General features: G+C 37.6%; 1 protein-coding gene across 5 annotated transcripts in view; it reads right to left on the reverse strand.

Moving 5' to 3' along the window:
* Positions 1-18,604, reverse strand: part of HMCN1 (hemicentin 1) — a 540,326-nt gene that overhangs the window by 24,872 nt on the left and 496,850 nt on the right. For all 5 annotated transcript variants that reach the window (XM_055419093.2, XM_055419092.2, XM_055419094.2 and 2 more), the window contains 5 exons: positions 14,009-14,071; positions 12,879-12,998; positions 11,842-11,976; positions 1,565-1,678; positions 487-612 (listed from right to left, as the gene is read on the reverse strand). In XM_055419093.2, the coding sequence (XP_055275068.2) occupies positions 487-612; positions 1,565-1,678; positions 11,842-11,976; positions 12,879-12,998; positions 14,009-14,071 (558 nt within the window). The remainder of the gene's footprint in view (positions 1-486; positions 613-1,564; positions 1,679-11,841; positions 11,977-12,878; positions 12,999-14,008; positions 14,072-18,604) is intronic.

Genomic DNA, 18,604 nt, shown 5'->3' on the forward strand with positions numbered 1-18,604 from the left:
GAGAAATATAATTTACTGCATTGCCTGGTCATTGATTTAACATTTAAAGAATATATATATATATAAACATTTAAAGAATATTTAGTTTTAAAATAATTATATATTGAACTTTCAATAAGTCTCTACAAACATAAGTTTTTCTTAACCCCTCCAATGAAATTCTTAACATATATGCTAAATTTCATATTAGAAATTATGTGAGATAATATTAATGTATGTGGATATTAAGCTATATAAACCAATTGTGTGATTCACGGGAGCTCAAAATGATCTAAGTCTCTTGGGTGAGCTTTCATTTCCTGGTATAGTCATGACGCTGGGACTTGAGAGCTCAACCATACGAGAAGTTGGCAGTAAAAAACCTATAGAAAAATATATTTCTTTGTTGGATGAAATTTATTCTAATCATTAGTTTTAAGCAAGGATGCCTTATTTGGCTTGTTGACAGTAAATGGATCTCAGTCACTGAAATAGCCAGACACTCACCAATGCAGGTTCCGTTTTCTGCCTTGGTCATTCCGTTTGGACAGAGATCAATGCATTTATAGCCACCGCGAGTGTTCTTGCAATGCTGATCTGGTCTGCATACATTCTGTCTACACTCATTTATATCTTGATAAAAGAACAAAGATAATGCAGATTGAGAAACTGATTTCTTTCACTTTTTCATAAAGATATACCTTTGGATTTTAAGGATAAATAATATAGATGATTATATAATCATGGTATAAGGTTGAGGTGTTTAAATCCATCAAGGTATGTAACATACTTTATTTTAGAACATAATGATAAAAATAAAAAATATTACATCACATAGATGGAAGCCATGCCAAAACATTTCCCCCTCCTAGAAAAATAAAAATTATATGTATATTTAATTGCTGAGTTGTGTCCAACTCTTTGCAACCCCATGGACTGCAGCCCACCAGGCTCCTCTGTCCATGGGATTTCCTAAGCAAGAATACTGAAGTGGGTAGCTATTTCCTTCTTCAGGGAATCTTCCTGACTCAGAGATTGAATCCGTGTCTCCTGCCTTGCTGGCAGTTTCTTTACCAACTTAGTCGCCAGGAAAGTTGTATATTATATATAACTGTGTGTGTGTGTTATCTGCTCAGTTGGTCGTGTCCAACTCTTTGTGACCCCATGAACTATAGCCCGCCAGACTCCTCTGTCCATGGAATTCTCCAGGCAGAATACTGGAGTGGGTAGCTTATTCCCTTCTCCAGGGGATCTTCCAGATCTAGGGATCAAACCTGGGTTTCCTGCATTGCAGGCAGATTCTTTATTGTCTGAGCCACCAGGGAAGCCCATATATAACAATACACACACATGTATTATGATTTTGTGAAAAAATGGTAATATAATAGAGAACATGTTAAAAATAGTTATAAAATTGGAAAATGAAACCTGTAAAATATAGCATTTGTTTCCTTTTGTTTTTGCATGGATCACATAAACGATGCATGGTAGGTGCCCTATATCAGACACAACACATAGATTAGATCAGACAGTATTAAGACATTACAAAGATGTCACTGCTTTGAATTCATAGCCCTTTCCTTACCCACACATTTTCTGCCTTTGAGCTGATACCCAGGCTCACATCCACAGTGAAAACTTCCTATGGCATTGAAACAGCGGTGGTGACAGGGGCTGGATTCTTGACATTCATTAATATCTGTCAAATAAAACAAAACTTTCATTACTTGCTGTTAGAAAACAGGTTTATCCCAAATGTTTAATATTTTAGTGATCTTTAATCAATACTATGTTTAAGATCTTCCCTAAAAAGAATCCAATCTAATTGCTCTCAGGGCTCTGCTAGATAACTCATAGAATTAACTGCTAGTGAGGGTTTCTCTCTTCAACACTATTCCAAGATTGACATTTGCTATTGCTTCAGAGCTATGTTGATGCAATACTTCTGTAGTTTAACTATTTTGTTTACTGTATGGCTCCCACTCCTGTTTTTAGGAACTTTCAGCCCTGGAATGTAGCTGACAGAATGAAGTACTGAAAATAAATAATAATAAAGTTAGGGTCTTCTGCAACATCTTTTGAAATTTGAACTTTCTTCCGGATTTTTGCTGTTATTAGCCTGATGCAGGTCTTTATCACCTTGTGCTCAAATGACTGCAGCAACTTTAGCTTTTATCCTCATCTGTAGTCATTGCCAAGTTAATCTTTGTGAACACCATCTGGGTAATAGTGTAATGGAAAAAAAGTGCAGGTGTGAATTCCCCCAACTGACATGTACGTGCTTGTATTTTGTTCCTTTTTTTCATTCCTTCTGTTCCCAGAAAAAGGGAGACCATTACTTCGATTTAAGAAAAGTTCCTCTACTTGAGCTTTTGATCTCTGTGGTCTGTCTTCTCCTTCCTCGCTAAGATAAGAACTGTGGTCCACCAAGCATTTCCTCCTCTCATATGTTCTTAAAGCTCTTCGTCCTTACTGCCATCTTTCCTATAACCCTGTAGCCATAATCATGTCTTTCCTTTCTCAACAGAGTCCCTCTCTCAGGTATATACTCACTTCAAGCTCTTGCCACTTCTCTACTGTCTTATTCCAAACCCTTAGAAGAACAAAACATATTTTAGGGTCTTTGTGTTCTCATCTTACATTTCTAAATTTGAGATTTCCAGTGTCTTATTTTGTTCTTATTTTCAGGTCTTCTAATTTAATCTTTCAAAATCTGTACATGTCATATAAATGCACAAATGTGTTAACATTTTTTTTAAATTAAATTTTTATCTTGCATTGGGCTATAGTTGATTTACAGTGTTGGTTAGTTTCAGTGGTATAGTAAAGTGGTTCAGTTACATATATACATATATCCATTATTTTCCCATTTAGCTTATTACAGAGTATTGAGTAGTGCTTCCTGTATTATACAGGAGGTCTTTGTTGATTATCTCTATTATATATGTGCATGTGTGCTAAGTCACTTCAGTCGTGTCCAACTCTTTGTGACCCTATGGACCTTAGCATGCCAGGCTCCTCTGTCCCTAGTATTCTCCAGGCATGAATACTGGAAAGGATTGCCATTTCCTACTCCAGGGGATCTTCCTGACCCAGGGATCAAACCTGTATCTCTTATGTCTCCTGCATTGGCAGGACTCTTTACCACGTGGGAAGCCTATATAGTACTGTGTGTATCTTTATCCCAAATTCCTCATTTATCTCTTCCTCCACCTCTTCTCCCCTTTGATAACCATAAGTTTATTTTCTGTGTCTGTGGGTCTGGTTGCTTTGTAAATGAGCTCACTTATATCATCTTTTTAGATCAAATGTATAAGTTATATCAAATAATATTTGTCTTTCTCTAGTTTATTTACTTTGTATGATAATCTGTGTTGCTGCAAATGACATTATTTCATTCTTTTTATGAGTGTGTAATATTCCATTGTATATATGTACCACATCTTTATCCATTCATGTATAGATGGACATTTAGGTTGGTACCATGTCTTAGCTACTGTAAATAATGCTGCAGTGAACACTGGGGTGCACGTGTTTTTTCAAATTATTTTCTCCAGATATATGCCCAGGAGTGGAATTGGTGGATCATATGGTAGTTTAATTTTTAGTTTTTTAGGGAACCTCCATACTGTTCTCCATAGTGGCTGTACCAATTTATATTCCTACTAACAGTTGGAGTATTCCCTTTTCTCCGTACCCTCTCCAGCATTTATTATTTGTAGGCTTTTTAATGGTGGCCGTCCTGATTGGTATGAGGTGATACCTCATTGTACTTTTGATTTGCATATCTCTAATAGTGATGTTGAGCATCTTTTCATGTGCTTTTTTGACCATCTGTATGTCTCTGAAGAAATGTCTACGTAGATCTGCTCATTGTTTGACTGGGTTGTTTGCTTTTTCATATTGAGCTACATGAGCAGTTTTCATATCAATCCCTTCTCAGTTGCATCATTTGAAAATATTTTCTCCTATTCTGTGGGTTATCTTTTTGTTTTGTTTATGGTTCCTTTGCTGTGTAAAAACTTTCAACTTTAATTATGTCCCATTTGTTTGTTTTTATTTCAATTACTCTAGGAGGTAGATCCAAAAATATATTGCTGTGATTTATGTCAGAGAGTATTCTGCTTACATTTTCCTCTACGTTTTATAGTGTCCAGTCTCACATTTAGCCTTTAATCCATTGAGTTTATCTTTGTATTTGGTGTTAGAGAATGTTCTAACTTTATTCTTTTATGTGCAGCTGTCCAGTTTTGCCAGAACTGATTATTGAAGAGACTGTCTTTTCTCAATTATATATTCTTGCCTCCTTTGTTATAAATTAATTGGCTATAGGTGTGTAGGGTTTATTTCTGGGCTTTCTATCCTGTTCTGTTGATCTATATTTGTTTTTGTGGCAGTACCACACTGTTTTGATTACTGTAGTTTTCTGGTATAATCTGAAGTTCAGTTCAATTCAGTTCAGTCGCTCAGTCGTGTCCGACTCTCCGCGACCCCATGAATTACAGCACGCCAGGCCTCACTGTCCATCACCAACTCCCGGAGTACACTCAAACTCATGTCCACAGAGTCGGTGATGCCATCCAGCCATCTCATTCTCCGTCGTCCCCTTCTCCTCCCGCCCCCAACCTTTCCCAGCATCAGAGTCTTTTCCAGTGAGTCAACTCGTCGCATGAGGTGGCCAAAGTATTGCAGTTTCAGCTTTAGCATCAGTCCCTCCAATGAACATCCAGGATTGATCTCCTTTAGAATAGACTGGTTGGATCTCCTTGCAGTATAAGTTAGGGAGCCTGATTCTCCCAGCTCCATTTTTCTTAGAATTGCTTTGGCTATTTTGGGTCTTTTATGTTTCCATACAAATTTAAAAATATTTGTTCTAGTTCTGTGAAAAATGTCACTGATATTTTGATAGCGACTGAATTGAATCTGTAGATTGTCTTGGGTAGTATAGTCTTTTTGACAATGTTGACTTTTTCAATCCAGGAACATGGTATATCTTTCCATTTACTTGAATCATCTTTGATTTCTTTCATCAGCATCTTGTAGTTTTCAGAGTACAAGTCTTTTACCTCCTTAGGTAGGTTTATTCTGAGGCATTTTAATCTTTTGCTGTGATGGTAAATGGGATTGTTTCCTTAATTTATTCTTAAATAACCTGTAATTTTTTCTAATCTTTTGCTGTTAGTATATAGAAATGCAATAGACAAAATACAAAACAGGTATTAGTTTTGTATCCTGAAAATTTCCCCAATAAATTTTTGAGCTCTAGTAGCTTCCTTTAGTATTTTCTATGTATAGTATAATGTAACCTGAAAAGTGGAGAAGGAAATGGCAACCCACTCCAGTGTTCTTGCCTAGAGAATCCCAGGGAAGGGGGAGCCTGGTGGGCTTCCATCTATGGGGTCACACAGAGTCGGACACGACTGAAGTGACTTAGCAGCAGCAGCAGCAACCTGAAAAGAGTGACAGTTTTACATCTTCTTCTCCAATTTGCATTCCTTTTCTTTCTTTCTACTCTGGCTTCCGTGACTAGGGCTTGCAAAATTATATTGAATAAAAGTGGTGAGAGTGGACATCCTTGTCTTGTTTCTGATCTTAGAAGAAAAGCTTTCCGTTTTTCTCCATTGAGCATGATGTTTGCTGTGGGTATGTCATATGGCTTTTATTACGCTGAGTTAAGTTCCCTTTATCCCCACTTTCTGGAGAGTTTTTTCATAAAGGGATGTTGATTTCTGTCGAAAGATTTTCTGCGTATATTGAGACGGTCATATGGCTTTATTCTTTAGTCTGTTCCTATGGTATATCACACTAATTCATTTGCAGATATTAAAAAAATTCTTGCATCCCGGGGATAAATCCCAATTGACCATGGTATATGATTCTTTTAATGTATTGTTGGATTTGGTTTGCTAATATTTTGTTGTGGGTTTTTGCATCTGTGTTCATCAGTGATATTTACCTGTAAGTTTTCCTTTTTTTGTGGTGTCTTTGTCTTGTTTTTGTATCAAAGTGATGGCGTCCCCATTGAATGAGCTTCAATTTCAGTACTTGTGATTGGTCTGTTCATGAAAGTCACTCAGTCATGTCTGACTCTTTGTGACTCCATGGACTATAGAGTCCATGGAATTCTCCAGGCCAGAATTCTGGAGTGGGTAGCCTTTACCTTCTCCAGGGGATCTTTCCAATCATGGATCAAACCAAGGTCTCCTGCATTGCAGGCAGATTCTTTACCAGCTGAGCCACGAGGGAAGCCCAAGAATACTGAAGTGGGTAGTCTATCCCTTTTCCAGTGGATTTTCCTGGCCCAGGAATTGAGACTCCTGCATTGCCTGCATATTCTTTACCAACTGAGCTATGGTCTGTTCTATTTATTCCTGATTCAGTTTTGGGAGACTGTACCTTCCTAAGAATTTGTTCATTTTTTCTAGGTTGTCCAATTTATTGGCATATAGTTGTTTGTAGTAGTCTCTTACAATCCTCTGTATTTCTGTGGTGTCATTTGTAATTTCTCCTTTTTTATTTCTAATTTTATTGATTTGAGGCCTCTCCCTTTTTTGATGAGTCTGGCTAAAGCTTTATCAATTTTATTTTTTCAAAGAACCATCTTTTAGTTTAACTCATCTTTTCTATTTTTTTTTTTTTTGGTCTGTATTTCATTTACTTTTTCTCTTATCTTTATGATTTATTCCCTTCTAACTTTGGGTTTTGTTTGTTCTTCTTTCTCTAGTTGCTCTAGGTGTAAGGTAGGTTGTTTATTTGAAATTTTTCTTGTTTCCTGAGGTAAGATTGTATTGCTATAAACTTCCCTCTTAAACTGCTTTTGCTGCATCCCAACGTTTTAGGATTGTTGTGTTTTCATTTGTCTGAGTCTTTTTTGATTTCCTCTTTGATTTCTTCAATGGTCCTTTTTTTGTGTGTGTGTGTCATTTAGTCTCTATGTGTTTGTGTTTTCGGCAGATTTTTTTTTTATGTATATAGTCGATGTCTAATTTCACAGTGCTGTGGTTGCAAAAGAAATTTCAATTTAATATACCAGGGTTTTCTTTGTGGCTCAGTATGTGATCGATCATGGAAAATGTTCCATGTGCACTTGAGAAGAATGTGTATTTTGCTACCTTTGGATGACATGCTCTATAAATATGAATTAAGTCCATCAGGTCTAATGTGTCCTTTAAGGTTTATGTTTCCTTATTGACCTTTTTCTCTGATCCATTCATTGAGGTAAGCGGGCATTAAAGTCCCCCACTATTCTTGTGTTACTGTTGACTTGTGCTTTTATGGCTGTTAGCATTTGTCTTATATATTGAGGTGCTCCTATGTTGTGTACATGTATATTTGCAACTATTATCTCTTTTTGGATTGATCCCTTGATCATATAGTATTATTCTTTGTCTTTTGTAACAGTCTTTATTTTAAAGTCTATTTTGTCTGATATGACTGTCACTACTCCAGCTTTCATTTCCATTTGCCTGGAATACCTATTTCCAGCCCTTCACTTTGTCTGTATAGTCTCTAGATATGAAGTGGGTCTCTTAGACAATATAGATGAAAGTATTTATTAATATGTATGTTCTCATTGCCATTTTGTTAATTCTTTAGGATTTGCCTTTGTAGGTCCCTTCCTCTTTTGTTCTCTTCTATTGTGATTTTAGAACGATCTTTGGTGTTGTGCTTGGATTGATCTTTCTTTTTTGTGTATATATCTATCATAGATTTTTGGTTTGCAGTATTAATACCATGAGGTTTTTATATAGCAGTCTATAAACATACAAGATTGTTTTAAGTTGCTGGCCTCTTGATTTCAAATGCATTTCCAATATCCTGCATTGGTACTCTCCTCATGATTGCTGGTTTGATACCATTTTTGTTTGTAAATGATTTTCTATCTTTACAGTTTGTTTGACTTTACTGATGAACTTTCCCATTTATAATTTCCTTTTTTTTTTAGTTGTGGCCTTTTCTTTTCCGCCTAGAGAAGTTTCTTCAGCATTTGTTGTAAAGCTGGTTTGGTGGTGCTAAATTCTCTTAGCTTTTGCTTGTCTATAAAATCTTTGATTTCTCTGTTGAATCTGAATGAGAGCCTTGCTGGGTAGAGTATTCTTGTTTATAGATTTTTTTCCCTTTGATCACTTTAAATATATCATGCCAGTCCCTTCAAGCTGCAGAGTTTCTGCTGAAAAGTCAGATGATAACCATATGGGGATTCCTTTGTATGTTACTTGCTGCTTTCCCTTTGTTGCTTTTAATATTTTCTCTTTGGTCTTTAATTTTTGTCAGTTTGATAAATATGTATCTTGGCGTTTTCCTCCTTGGGTTTATCGTTGTATGGGACTCTGTGCTTCTAGGACTTGAATGTCTGCTTTCCCAGGTTAGGGAAGCTTTTGGCTATTTCTTCAAATATTTTCTCAGGACCTTTCTCTTCTCCTTCTGGGACCCCTTTAATGTGAATTTTGGTGCTTTAATGTCTGAGAGGTCTCTTAAACTCTTCTCATTTCTTTTCATTATTTTTTCCTTATTCTGTTCTGGAGCAGTGATTTCCACCAATACCAATCTCTCTTCCAGTTCACTTAACTTGCTCTTCTGCCTCATTTGTTCTGATACTGATTCTGTCGAGTGTATTTTTTTAATTGTTCTAGTGTATTTTTCATTTCACTTGCTGTATCACTCAACTCTGTGTTTTTTTGTTTGTTTTTAGCTTTCTAGGTCTTTGTGACACATTTCGGGTATCTTTTGTCTGTGCCTCCATTGTCCTTCTGAGATCTTGGATCATTTTTACTGTCATATCTGAATTCTTTTTCAGTCTGATTGCCTTACTCCACTTCATTGTTCTTCTGGGCTTTTATCTTGTTCCTTCAGTTGGAACACACTTCTCTGCTGACTCATTTTGTCTAACTTTCTGTGTTTGTGGCCTCCTTTTCTCAGGTTGCAGGTGTGTAATTATGCTTGCTTCTGGTATCTGCTTCTGCTGCATGATGATGGTCCAGAGGCTTGTACAGGCTTCCTAGTGGGAGGGATTGGTGCCTGCCCACTGGTGCAGCTGGGTCTTGTCTCTCTGGTAGGCAGGGCCATGTCAGGGGTATGTTTAAAGATAGTTGTGAGCTCAGGCTTTAGGCAGTCTGTCTGCGTTTTCACCCTGTTGGTTGTTTGGCATGAGGTGTCCAAGCACAGGAGCCTGCAGTCTGTTGGGTGGGCCCAGGTCTTGCTATTGAGACCTCTGAGAAAGCTCATGCCAATGAATATTCCCTGGAGCCTCTGCTTCTAGTGTCCTTGCCCACATAGTGAGCCTCAGCTGACCCCTCCCCTCCAAAAGACCCTCTGAGACCCACAGGTAGGTGTGGCTCAGGCTCTATGTAGTCACTGCTTTACTATGTTCCAGGGCATGTAAAACCTTGTGTGTGCCCGCCAAGAGTGGAATTTCTGTTTCTCCCAGTCCTGTGGAGCTCCTGGCCTTCAAAGTCAAATGCTCTGGGGGCTCCTCCACCCAATGTCAGACTCACAGGCTAAGGAGCCTGACATGTGGAGCTGAGAACGCTCACTCCATGGGAGAACCTCTGTGATATAAATATTTTTCACTTTGTGGGTTGTCCACCAGGTACCCCTTCTATCATTTCACTTTGGCTTCTTCTTCGTCTACGGGTGTGCAGAATATCTTTTTTGGTAGGTGTCAGTCTTTTTCATTTGGCAGTTAGTTGTAAGTTTGGTGATTTCATGAGAGGAGGTGAGTTCAAGTCCTTCTTCTCCCCCATTTTGTGTGCTCCCTGCTCTGTGATCATATACCTATAGAAGGTTTTCTTTGTGCAGTTTTTCTTCTTTTGCTTGGCCTCTTTTATCCTTTTTACCCTTCTGTTCACCAAAGCGAACCTACATTAACAACCTAATATAAATAACATCTACAGTTAAAACAGAAATGGTGATAACATATTTCTTTTATATATACCCGTAGCTATCCCTAAATATATAAATACACTTCCTTTCTTCTTTTGTTACTGTTTGTTTTCCAGTCACATAATCTTTTCTACACAAGTTACATATGCTTTCCTACAACTTATTGTTTTCACTAAAGGATGTCTCATGGAAATCCCTCTAAGCCAAACAGCAGAGCTTCATTCCATTTTTTTTAATGACAACACAGTGGTTTATGGTATCAGTTCAGTTCAGTCACTCAGTCGGTTCCAACTCTTTGTGACCCCATGAATCACAGCACGCCAGGCCTCCCTGTCCATCACCAACTCCCGGAGTTCACTCAAACTCATGTCCATCGAGTTGGTGATGCCATCAAGCCATCTCATTCTCTGTCGTCCCCTTCTCCCGCCCCCAATCATCCCTCCCAGCATCAGAGTCTTTTCCAGTGAGTCAACTCGTTGCATGAAGTGGCCAAAGTATTGGAGTTTCAGCTTTAGCATCAGTCCTTCCAATGAACACCCAGGACTGATCTCCTTTAGAATGGATTGGTTGGATCTCCTTGCAGTCCAAGGGACTCTCAAGAGTCTTCTCCAGCATGCCATAATTCATTCATTCTTTTTACTATTGATAAGAATTTAGCTTTGTATCCACTGTCTTTCTTTGGAAAATCCTGACAGCAGCTTTATTCATAACTGCTAAAACTCGGAAGTGCCAAGATGCCCTGTGGTAGGTGAATGGATAAATAAATTGTGGTAGAGTCACCCAATGGATTATTTTTCAGCACTAAAAAGAAAGGAGCTATCAACCAATGAAAAGACATGGAGGAAACATACATGTATATTACTAAGTGAAAGAAGCTAATCTGAAAAGGCTAAATACTGCATAATTCCAACTATATGACATTATGGAAAAGGTAAAGCTAGAGAGACAATAAAAACATCAATGTTCCCAGAGGTTGGGGGAGGGAAGGATGACTAGGAGAAGCATAGATATTTTGGGTAGGGAAACAATCCTGCATGATACTATAATGGAGGATACATGACACTGGAATATAGAACATCAGAGTAAATTCTAATGTAAACAATGGACTTTTGGTTGTAATGATGTGTTAGTGTAGGTTTATCCTTGGTAAAAAATGTACCAGTCTAGAAGGAATTTGATAGTAGGGGAGGCTGTGAAGGAGTTTGGGCAGGGAGAATTTGGAAAATCTCTTTCTATTCTACTCACATTTGCTGTGAATCTAAAATTCCTCTAGAAAGTAAGTTTTATACCAAAAGTCCTGCAATAAATAGTAGTCTTATGAAATGGAGGTTTTTTTTTAATAAGAGAAAAGGTTTATTTCTATGCATATAGGTGCCAACCAAAAAAGTAACATGGTTCATGGTGAAAGTTAAAGGCTTATAAACCAGACTTAACAGCAGAAATGAAGAGGGGATAATTGGCTTCTATGAGAAGAACAGACAGGGTTCCTTATAAAACAATGAGATAAAAGAGACTGTATGATAATGTTTGTCTGTACAAGGATGACTGATTTTGCACCTTCTTCAGGATCATAAAATACCCTGCAGGAGAGATTTATGGTAGGGTTACTCCATGTCTCTCTCCTGGGACTAGACTCTACCCTGAAGAGGTAACTGATAGTCACGGTCATTTCTCAGAAGTTTCTGCTTTTACTCAGGTGAGGGGAGCGCTAAGAAGTCTTTCTTGTACATCTGTTGCATCTCAAGTATGAAACAGATTCTATTAAGATCATGCTGTATGATCTCCTCTCTCAAGTATAATAGGCAAGTTTTATTCAAAATCACTGTGTTACAAATACTTAAAATAGCCATAGAATATTACATTTAAATATTTTACTATGAAGCTCAATCTGTTAAATGGAGTTCACCCTAAATGGTCCAATAGGCAGGGTTTTTAACTCTTAGTATAATGAAGATAAAGCAAGGGCTTCCATCTGTGTACCTTGACAACTCAGCCCATCACTGGTTCTTCGAAAGCCAATTCCACAGCGGACTACACAGCGATAGGATCCAATGGTATTATCACAGTCCTGACCAGCATGGCAGGTGTATCCACCCAAAGCACACTCATCAATATCTGCAACAAAGTGATTCATTTAACTAAGGGGAGTGGGAAAAAAAAACCAACTTAAGAACCTGCTGTGAAATAAGAATAAGGAAAGCAATGAGTGACAATTGAAATACACAAGAGCAAGAATGTTGAATTTTGGGGTAGGTCCCTTCAGATGAGTTGAAGAGCTGACAAGCTCATAGCAGGGCAGTGTGTAGATCTTCAAAGACCAAGCCATCCATCAGACCACTTATAAATTAGGTGACTGAAAAAAGGTACTTCTTTCTAACATCTGAGTTCTCATTTGTAAAATGAGGATAATACCTGTCTCAGTACTGTTTTAAAAATTAAAGGAAATAATGTATACAAAGTGCCCAGTCCATACTGGACATTCCCATAGAAGTTATTCCTATGTCCGCTTACGTCCTTACTCCCTCTGTCTTTTGTATTTGGAGGGAGGCCTCTTTGGGCACAGAGGGAGAAATCCTTTCCTTTCATTTTTTATTTACAAATTAGGCTCCTATACAATTTCTAACTTTGAAGCATACCTAGAATCTGATAGAAATGTGTGATTTCTTTTTTTAATGTTCCTCAAGTCCGACTGGGATTGTGCAGTTCACTTAAATTCTTTATAACCTTATTTTTCCTTGGTGTTATCCCTGTAAAATGCATATGGTAATAGGCCTGCCTGCCTCTCATCATTGTGTTGTGGGGATTGAGTGAACCATTAGAGGCATCCCCGGCCATTAGAGTGCCCTATATGAAGGCAGTGTGTGAGCAGTCTTCTCTCTGTCTTACTTTTTCAACTTAATGAAGGCAGAGGCAGAAGGAGTAATAAAGAAGAGCCTTGGTCTTCCATGCTTTCCCTTGGTCAGAGATTGCCATGCCCATTGCTTAAATGTGTTGATTAGATTTAGCTGTGTAACTACCTTGACAAGTTCTTCCATCGGCAGCTATGGTGAGGCCTTTGGGGCACGAGCAATAATAGGTTCCCATGGCATTGTGACAGAAATGAGAGCAGGGATTCCCTGCAGCGCATTCATCTTCATCTAGAAGAAGAAAGACCCAATTAGTATGAAGAAGCCCTGCTTTCAAGGAGTTATTAAAGTGGGTGGAAAGAATTGCCTGTAGAGGCCAATGAACGGATCCAATATAACAGAAAATGCTCCGTGTGCCACAGAATAGAAACACAAAATGAAATTACTTTTGGGTCCTCACATCTCTGACAGTGGTTGGATTAATTTTAAAACAACAATGATGAAAGCTAAGACATAATGACCATTTACTGTGACTGAAATGCTTTTTTATTATATCTATGTTAACTCATCTCAACATTCCTAGGAAATAAGTATTTTTATTCCTATTCTCATTTGCATGCTAAAACTGAGGAACATAGAGGTTAACTAAATTGCTGAAGGTCACATAGGTCACATAGGTCATTATCGGCAGATTTGAACCTGGGCAGTACAGCTTCTAAAGATGACCTTTTTATCACTGTATGATGTTCCATTGCATACCAGCAAAAAGAAAAGCACTGTGTATGCCAGTTTGAGCTCCTCAAGCCATTTATTTAGCTGTTTACTTATCTGTGACTCTCTTGCACTGCCACGTGGATGGCACAAGGCAGGTTTAGTCATCAGTCCTCCACCCACAATCCAGCCCTGTGCTACAACCGGGCAATTCCAGGGTTAGGTGACTTAGAGTTGAATTACTGCTGTTTCACATTCATGCAATCAGGTGGCCAAACATAGTCCAGCGTTTGGTTCCTATGTTCAATCTACCCCTGTACTTGATCATGATCCCTGACACACTTGATTGTGGAACTAACTGAAACAGCACGGGCTTTGTATCTATCTTAAATTCCAATCTAGCTCTGCCATCTGATAGCTGAGTGAACTTAGGCACTCAACTTCTTCACATCTCAATTTCCTCACCTGTAAAATGAGACAGAGGACTACTGTGGTTAATAAATATCTAGCAAAATGACAGTAAATGTCCATTAATGATAGCATGAACAGATTATGAAAAACAAAAATGGATCATTTATTCTTGTACTTACCAGCACAAAAGGGTCCGACCGAGTCTAAGGCAAACCCAGAGGGACACTGATTACTGCGTTCTCCTATCACAGAGACAAAAGCAAAATTAACTGACTTGTTAGAACTTTAGCACCTTATTTCTTTCCAGAACCATCCTCCCTGGAAAGATATGCCAAAAGTGGAACACATGACACAGCAAATGCAATAGGTGAAAACAAGCAGAATGGAAAAATTTTCCTGTTTCTCAACCAAGAACTAAATGAATCATAGTACAGAGATTGCTGGCAAGCGGCCAATGGAAGCAGATTTTCTGCTTAAGTAGTTTACATGAATCAAAAGAAAATTATTCTTTGATAACAAAAAATAATACAAATCAATGTGACTGCCAGGCATAACCACAGGCAAAATCCTATTCTTCCAGCCATTTACTTTCTCTGTTCAAGAAGTTGGAATGGTATTTTGAAAACCCTTAAAATAATTTATGCCAGTGAAAAACAAACTCTAATGAAGAAAACCTCTCCTTTTGTCAATTTCCATTTGCACAGTGAAGCATCTGGGTCAAAGTTCCTCTGTGTGTAACCAAGTGTTCTCCTTTCCATGTAGTCAAAGCAAGAAGAAACAGGCATATCATTATGGAACAGATGTCAGATTAGTGTTAGAAGAAAACATATTAACAAGAATAGGTAGCTTGGGGAATCTCTTTTCTTAGGAAGTAACTCTGTTTTGACGGATGTAAGTTATTTTACAAATATAAACATTAATGAGATGCAAACACTTAAACTCATTTTCAAGTTACCAAAGTAATATAAACACACATACACACCTTAAAAGACAATTACTGACATAATAGACTTCTCTTAAGAGGAATTTTATTTAAGTCATATAATACACTGAGTTTCTATTCAATCTCTTAGAAATTAGATTTTCCTTCAATGCAAATACATGAGATGGTTTCCTTTTATTGCTTTAGGTGTTCTTCATAGAGTGAGTCTGGGTATTTATTTTTCATATTCATTCTACTTTGGAGTCTCTGATTTCAAAATTATTTAAGCCCTGCTGAGACCATGACACTGTTCAAAACTCTCATACATATTTGTGGAGGGTGGAAGAAATACTACTCCAGTGAATATAGTTCCTTGACTAGAAAGCTAAAGCCATACTTGCTATTTCTAGGCAATCAAACTGCTTAAAACCTTGAAGAGAAAGCAAAGGTTCATGATCCATTTCCTCTCCAAGTGTAAAAATGACCCTGAGAGTATCCAAGCCTTCCTGCACCTTCAAGGGAATGGGGGCAGGATGGATGGGATAGAAATGTTTGCTAAATGATTGTTGACTGTCTTAGAGTACTGTGAGCTTCGTGTGCTAGATTACATTTAAATCTCAGAATTCCCCGAGTCCCATCATAATCAATTTTAAGATGAAGAATTTGAGACTGAGGTCATGTAAGTAACCTAAAGTCAAAGGTAATAAAATTATAATCTGGAAGAAGGACTTAGATGCAAGTCTGTGTGACTTTCAACCACTGAACTCAAGAATAGGATTCAGATGACCCAATCTTATTTCTTTTTACAGCAGAGTAATGTTCCATTATGTATATGTACTACATCTTCTTTATCCATTCATCTGTGAATGGACCTTTAGGTTGCTTCCAATGTCCTGGCTATTGTAAATAGTGCTGTGATTATTACTGGGTGCAGATGTCTTTTTGAATTATGGTTTTCTCAGGGCAAATACTCAGTAGTGGAATGTTGGGTCATATGGTAGTTCTATTTTTAGTTTTTTAAGGAACCTTCATACTGTTCTCCATAGCGACTGTATCAATCTACATTCCTACAAATAGTGCAAGACAGCTCTCTTTTTCTCCATATCCTCTCCAGCATTTTTTATTTACAGATTTTCTGATGATGGCGATTCTGACCTGTGTGAGATGGTAATACTTCATCGTAGTTTTGATCAGTATTTCTCTAATAATTATTAATTTTGATATTTTCACGTGTGTCTTGGTCATCTGTATGTCTTCTTTAGAGAAATGTCTGTCACACAGAGTGAAGTAAGAAAAAAATATTGATATTGATACATGTATATGGAATCTAGAAAAATGGTACAGATGAACCTATTTGCAGGGCAGAATAGAGGCACAGATGTAGGGAATGGATGTGTGGACACGGCCGGGGGAGAGGTTGGCGGGATGAATTGGGAGATTGGCGTTGACATATGCGTGCTGCCGTGTGTAAAACAGATGGGGGAGCCCACTGTGTAGTGCAGGGAGTTCAGCTCAGTGCTCTGTGATGACCTAGAGGTCAGGGAGGGGTATATGTATACACACAGCTCATTCACTCCGCTCTGCAGCAGAAACTAACACAATATTGGAAAGCAACTATACCCCAACATAAAGCTTTAAAAGGAATACAGTTCAGGTGGTTATAATTCATGCTTCAGTTTTATTCACTTATTTACATATGCCTTAATGTAGCCAGTGTGTTGTGTACAGCATTGTGTTGGGGCCACAGTTGTGGAAAAATGTGTCACATAAATATAAGTTATTATCTTATAGAAGCGTTAGATTTTTGGTTCTAAACAGGGAGATAGCTTCCATGAGGTGGCATCTGGGAAGTTTTCTGGGAGAGTCTTTGGTTGTCCTGAGGATGACAAGATTTAATAGGAAGCCTATTTTGTGACTGGGGTGGACCCCAGGGAAGGTTTTAAATATTGCATTGTGTGGGATTGGATGCAAGATGAAGATGTGTCCCTTTCCCCAAAAGATTTTTGTGGAATCCAGAAAGCTGTTTGTAATTATCTATGGCTAGAACTCATCTTCCAATTATTAAACATTTTTTTGTGTGATTAAAATATACAATGAACTTTCCAGGAATGCAACTGTCAAGTAAATGGATGGTTCATTGTACATTGTTTTAGTCGGAATATTACCAAGAATTACTCAATTTTTTTGTTTGTTTGTTTTTAAACATCATACTTGGGCTCTAAATATTGGTTCAGCCATATAAATACTTCTATCTATAATGTCCAAAGATTTTCATATCAAAGTACATAAAATACATATTTTCCTTTTATTCTTTGTCTTGTAGTTAAAGAACATGACTTTGAATTATATCGTGATTTTCTTTTTTGACATAGTAGGAAGGTAATACAAAATGTTTGTTTGTGTGTTATGGTAATATATAATTGTCAAAACATTGATAAGTATAAAATTCTCTGTACCCTTTTCACTTGAGACAAACTACTGCCAAGATTTTGATGCTCTTCCTTGCAGTCACTTCTATCAGTATACTAAGTTAGGATATTTATAGATTAATAACTGCCAAACTTTACTGATACTATAATCTATTGGAGAGGTTATTAAAAATATAGATCCTTTGGTTCTACCCCAGTCAGAATGGCAAAGGAGGAAGCCTGGGAAATCTGTGTTTTCAATAAGTATGAAGGTTTCCTTACAGTCACTATGATGTGGGCAACCTAAGTTTGGATCATATAGTAAAGACTAGCTAGAATAGAATCATTCAGAGGCTGTGTTACTCCAAGGTCCTACCTTAGACTAGGTAAGTCAAAATCTTTGTGTCTAGAAATCTGAACTGTCATCAAGCTCTGTACAAGTCTAACTGCATTGTAATCATAGTTTAGACCCAAAAAAGAGACAGAACATGCTCGTTAAGCAACTCAGAATGCAGGCTTGCCCCCTGGTGGTCGTTTAAAAAGAAACCGCAGATGCACAATTCTTAAAACAAACAGGAACAATACCAACCAATGGGCAACTACATCAGCTGTGATTCATAGAATCATAGTATCCAAGAAGAGTAAGAGGTTTTAAATGTCTCACAGCGTTTCCTTCTACCGTGGGACTCAAATCCCTCAATAGATAGAAACCATAAAGACCATCAGTTTCAAGTTTAGAGGACTTACCACGATTGGGTAGAAAGTACATATGACTTTTCAAAAATCATTTTAATTCCTCTAGTACCAGATAATATAAATTCATTTTAACCAAAATCTTGTGCTAAAGTTTTTTTAAAAAATTGTATGGAGCACTGGAAAAAGTAGAAGTGGAGATTAAATTTGAAAAGTAGGTATTACTGGGGAAAAGAAAATATAACTCTTTGTTCCATGGCTCTTTTCTTTTGTCCAAGTAACATGCGTGACAGTAGTAAAATACGGTGGTGGTGACTGACGTGGGTGGAGAAGGTATGCGGCTATGAGGCTTCATGAATCTGAGATTAGTTCAAAACATGTGCATATATTCTTACATTACTGTGACCTCAGATTTGATTAAGCCGTTCTGATGCTGAAGAAGAAAACAGTTACAAGCATAACTGATGGGAGGAAGGGTAAACAGTGAAAACGAATTTCGAGTCTATGGGCTAAACATGATAAACAAAACGATGCTGGCTAAATCTACTTGGGATTTATTTTAGGAAAGCCAGCACAAAGCAAAACACACACTCACCAGACCACTCCGAATCATTTAAAATGTACTCACGGGAGCCTAAAGTTCAATATTAAAATCATCCAAACAGTTAGTGTCTATAACATAACCACATGCAAGTATCTCCAAGCATCAAAACCCCGTGGGATATGGAATGCTGTCATGGTGCCTCTTACAA

Source organism: Moschus berezovskii, chromosome 17 (assembly GCF_049115385.1).
Source record: "Moschus berezovskii isolate FMDL1 chromosome 17, NW_MosBer_1.0, whole genome shotgun sequence".
In the NCBI taxonomy this organism is placed as follows: domain Eukaryota; kingdom Metazoa; phylum Chordata; class Mammalia; order Artiodactyla; family Moschidae; genus Moschus; species Moschus berezovskii.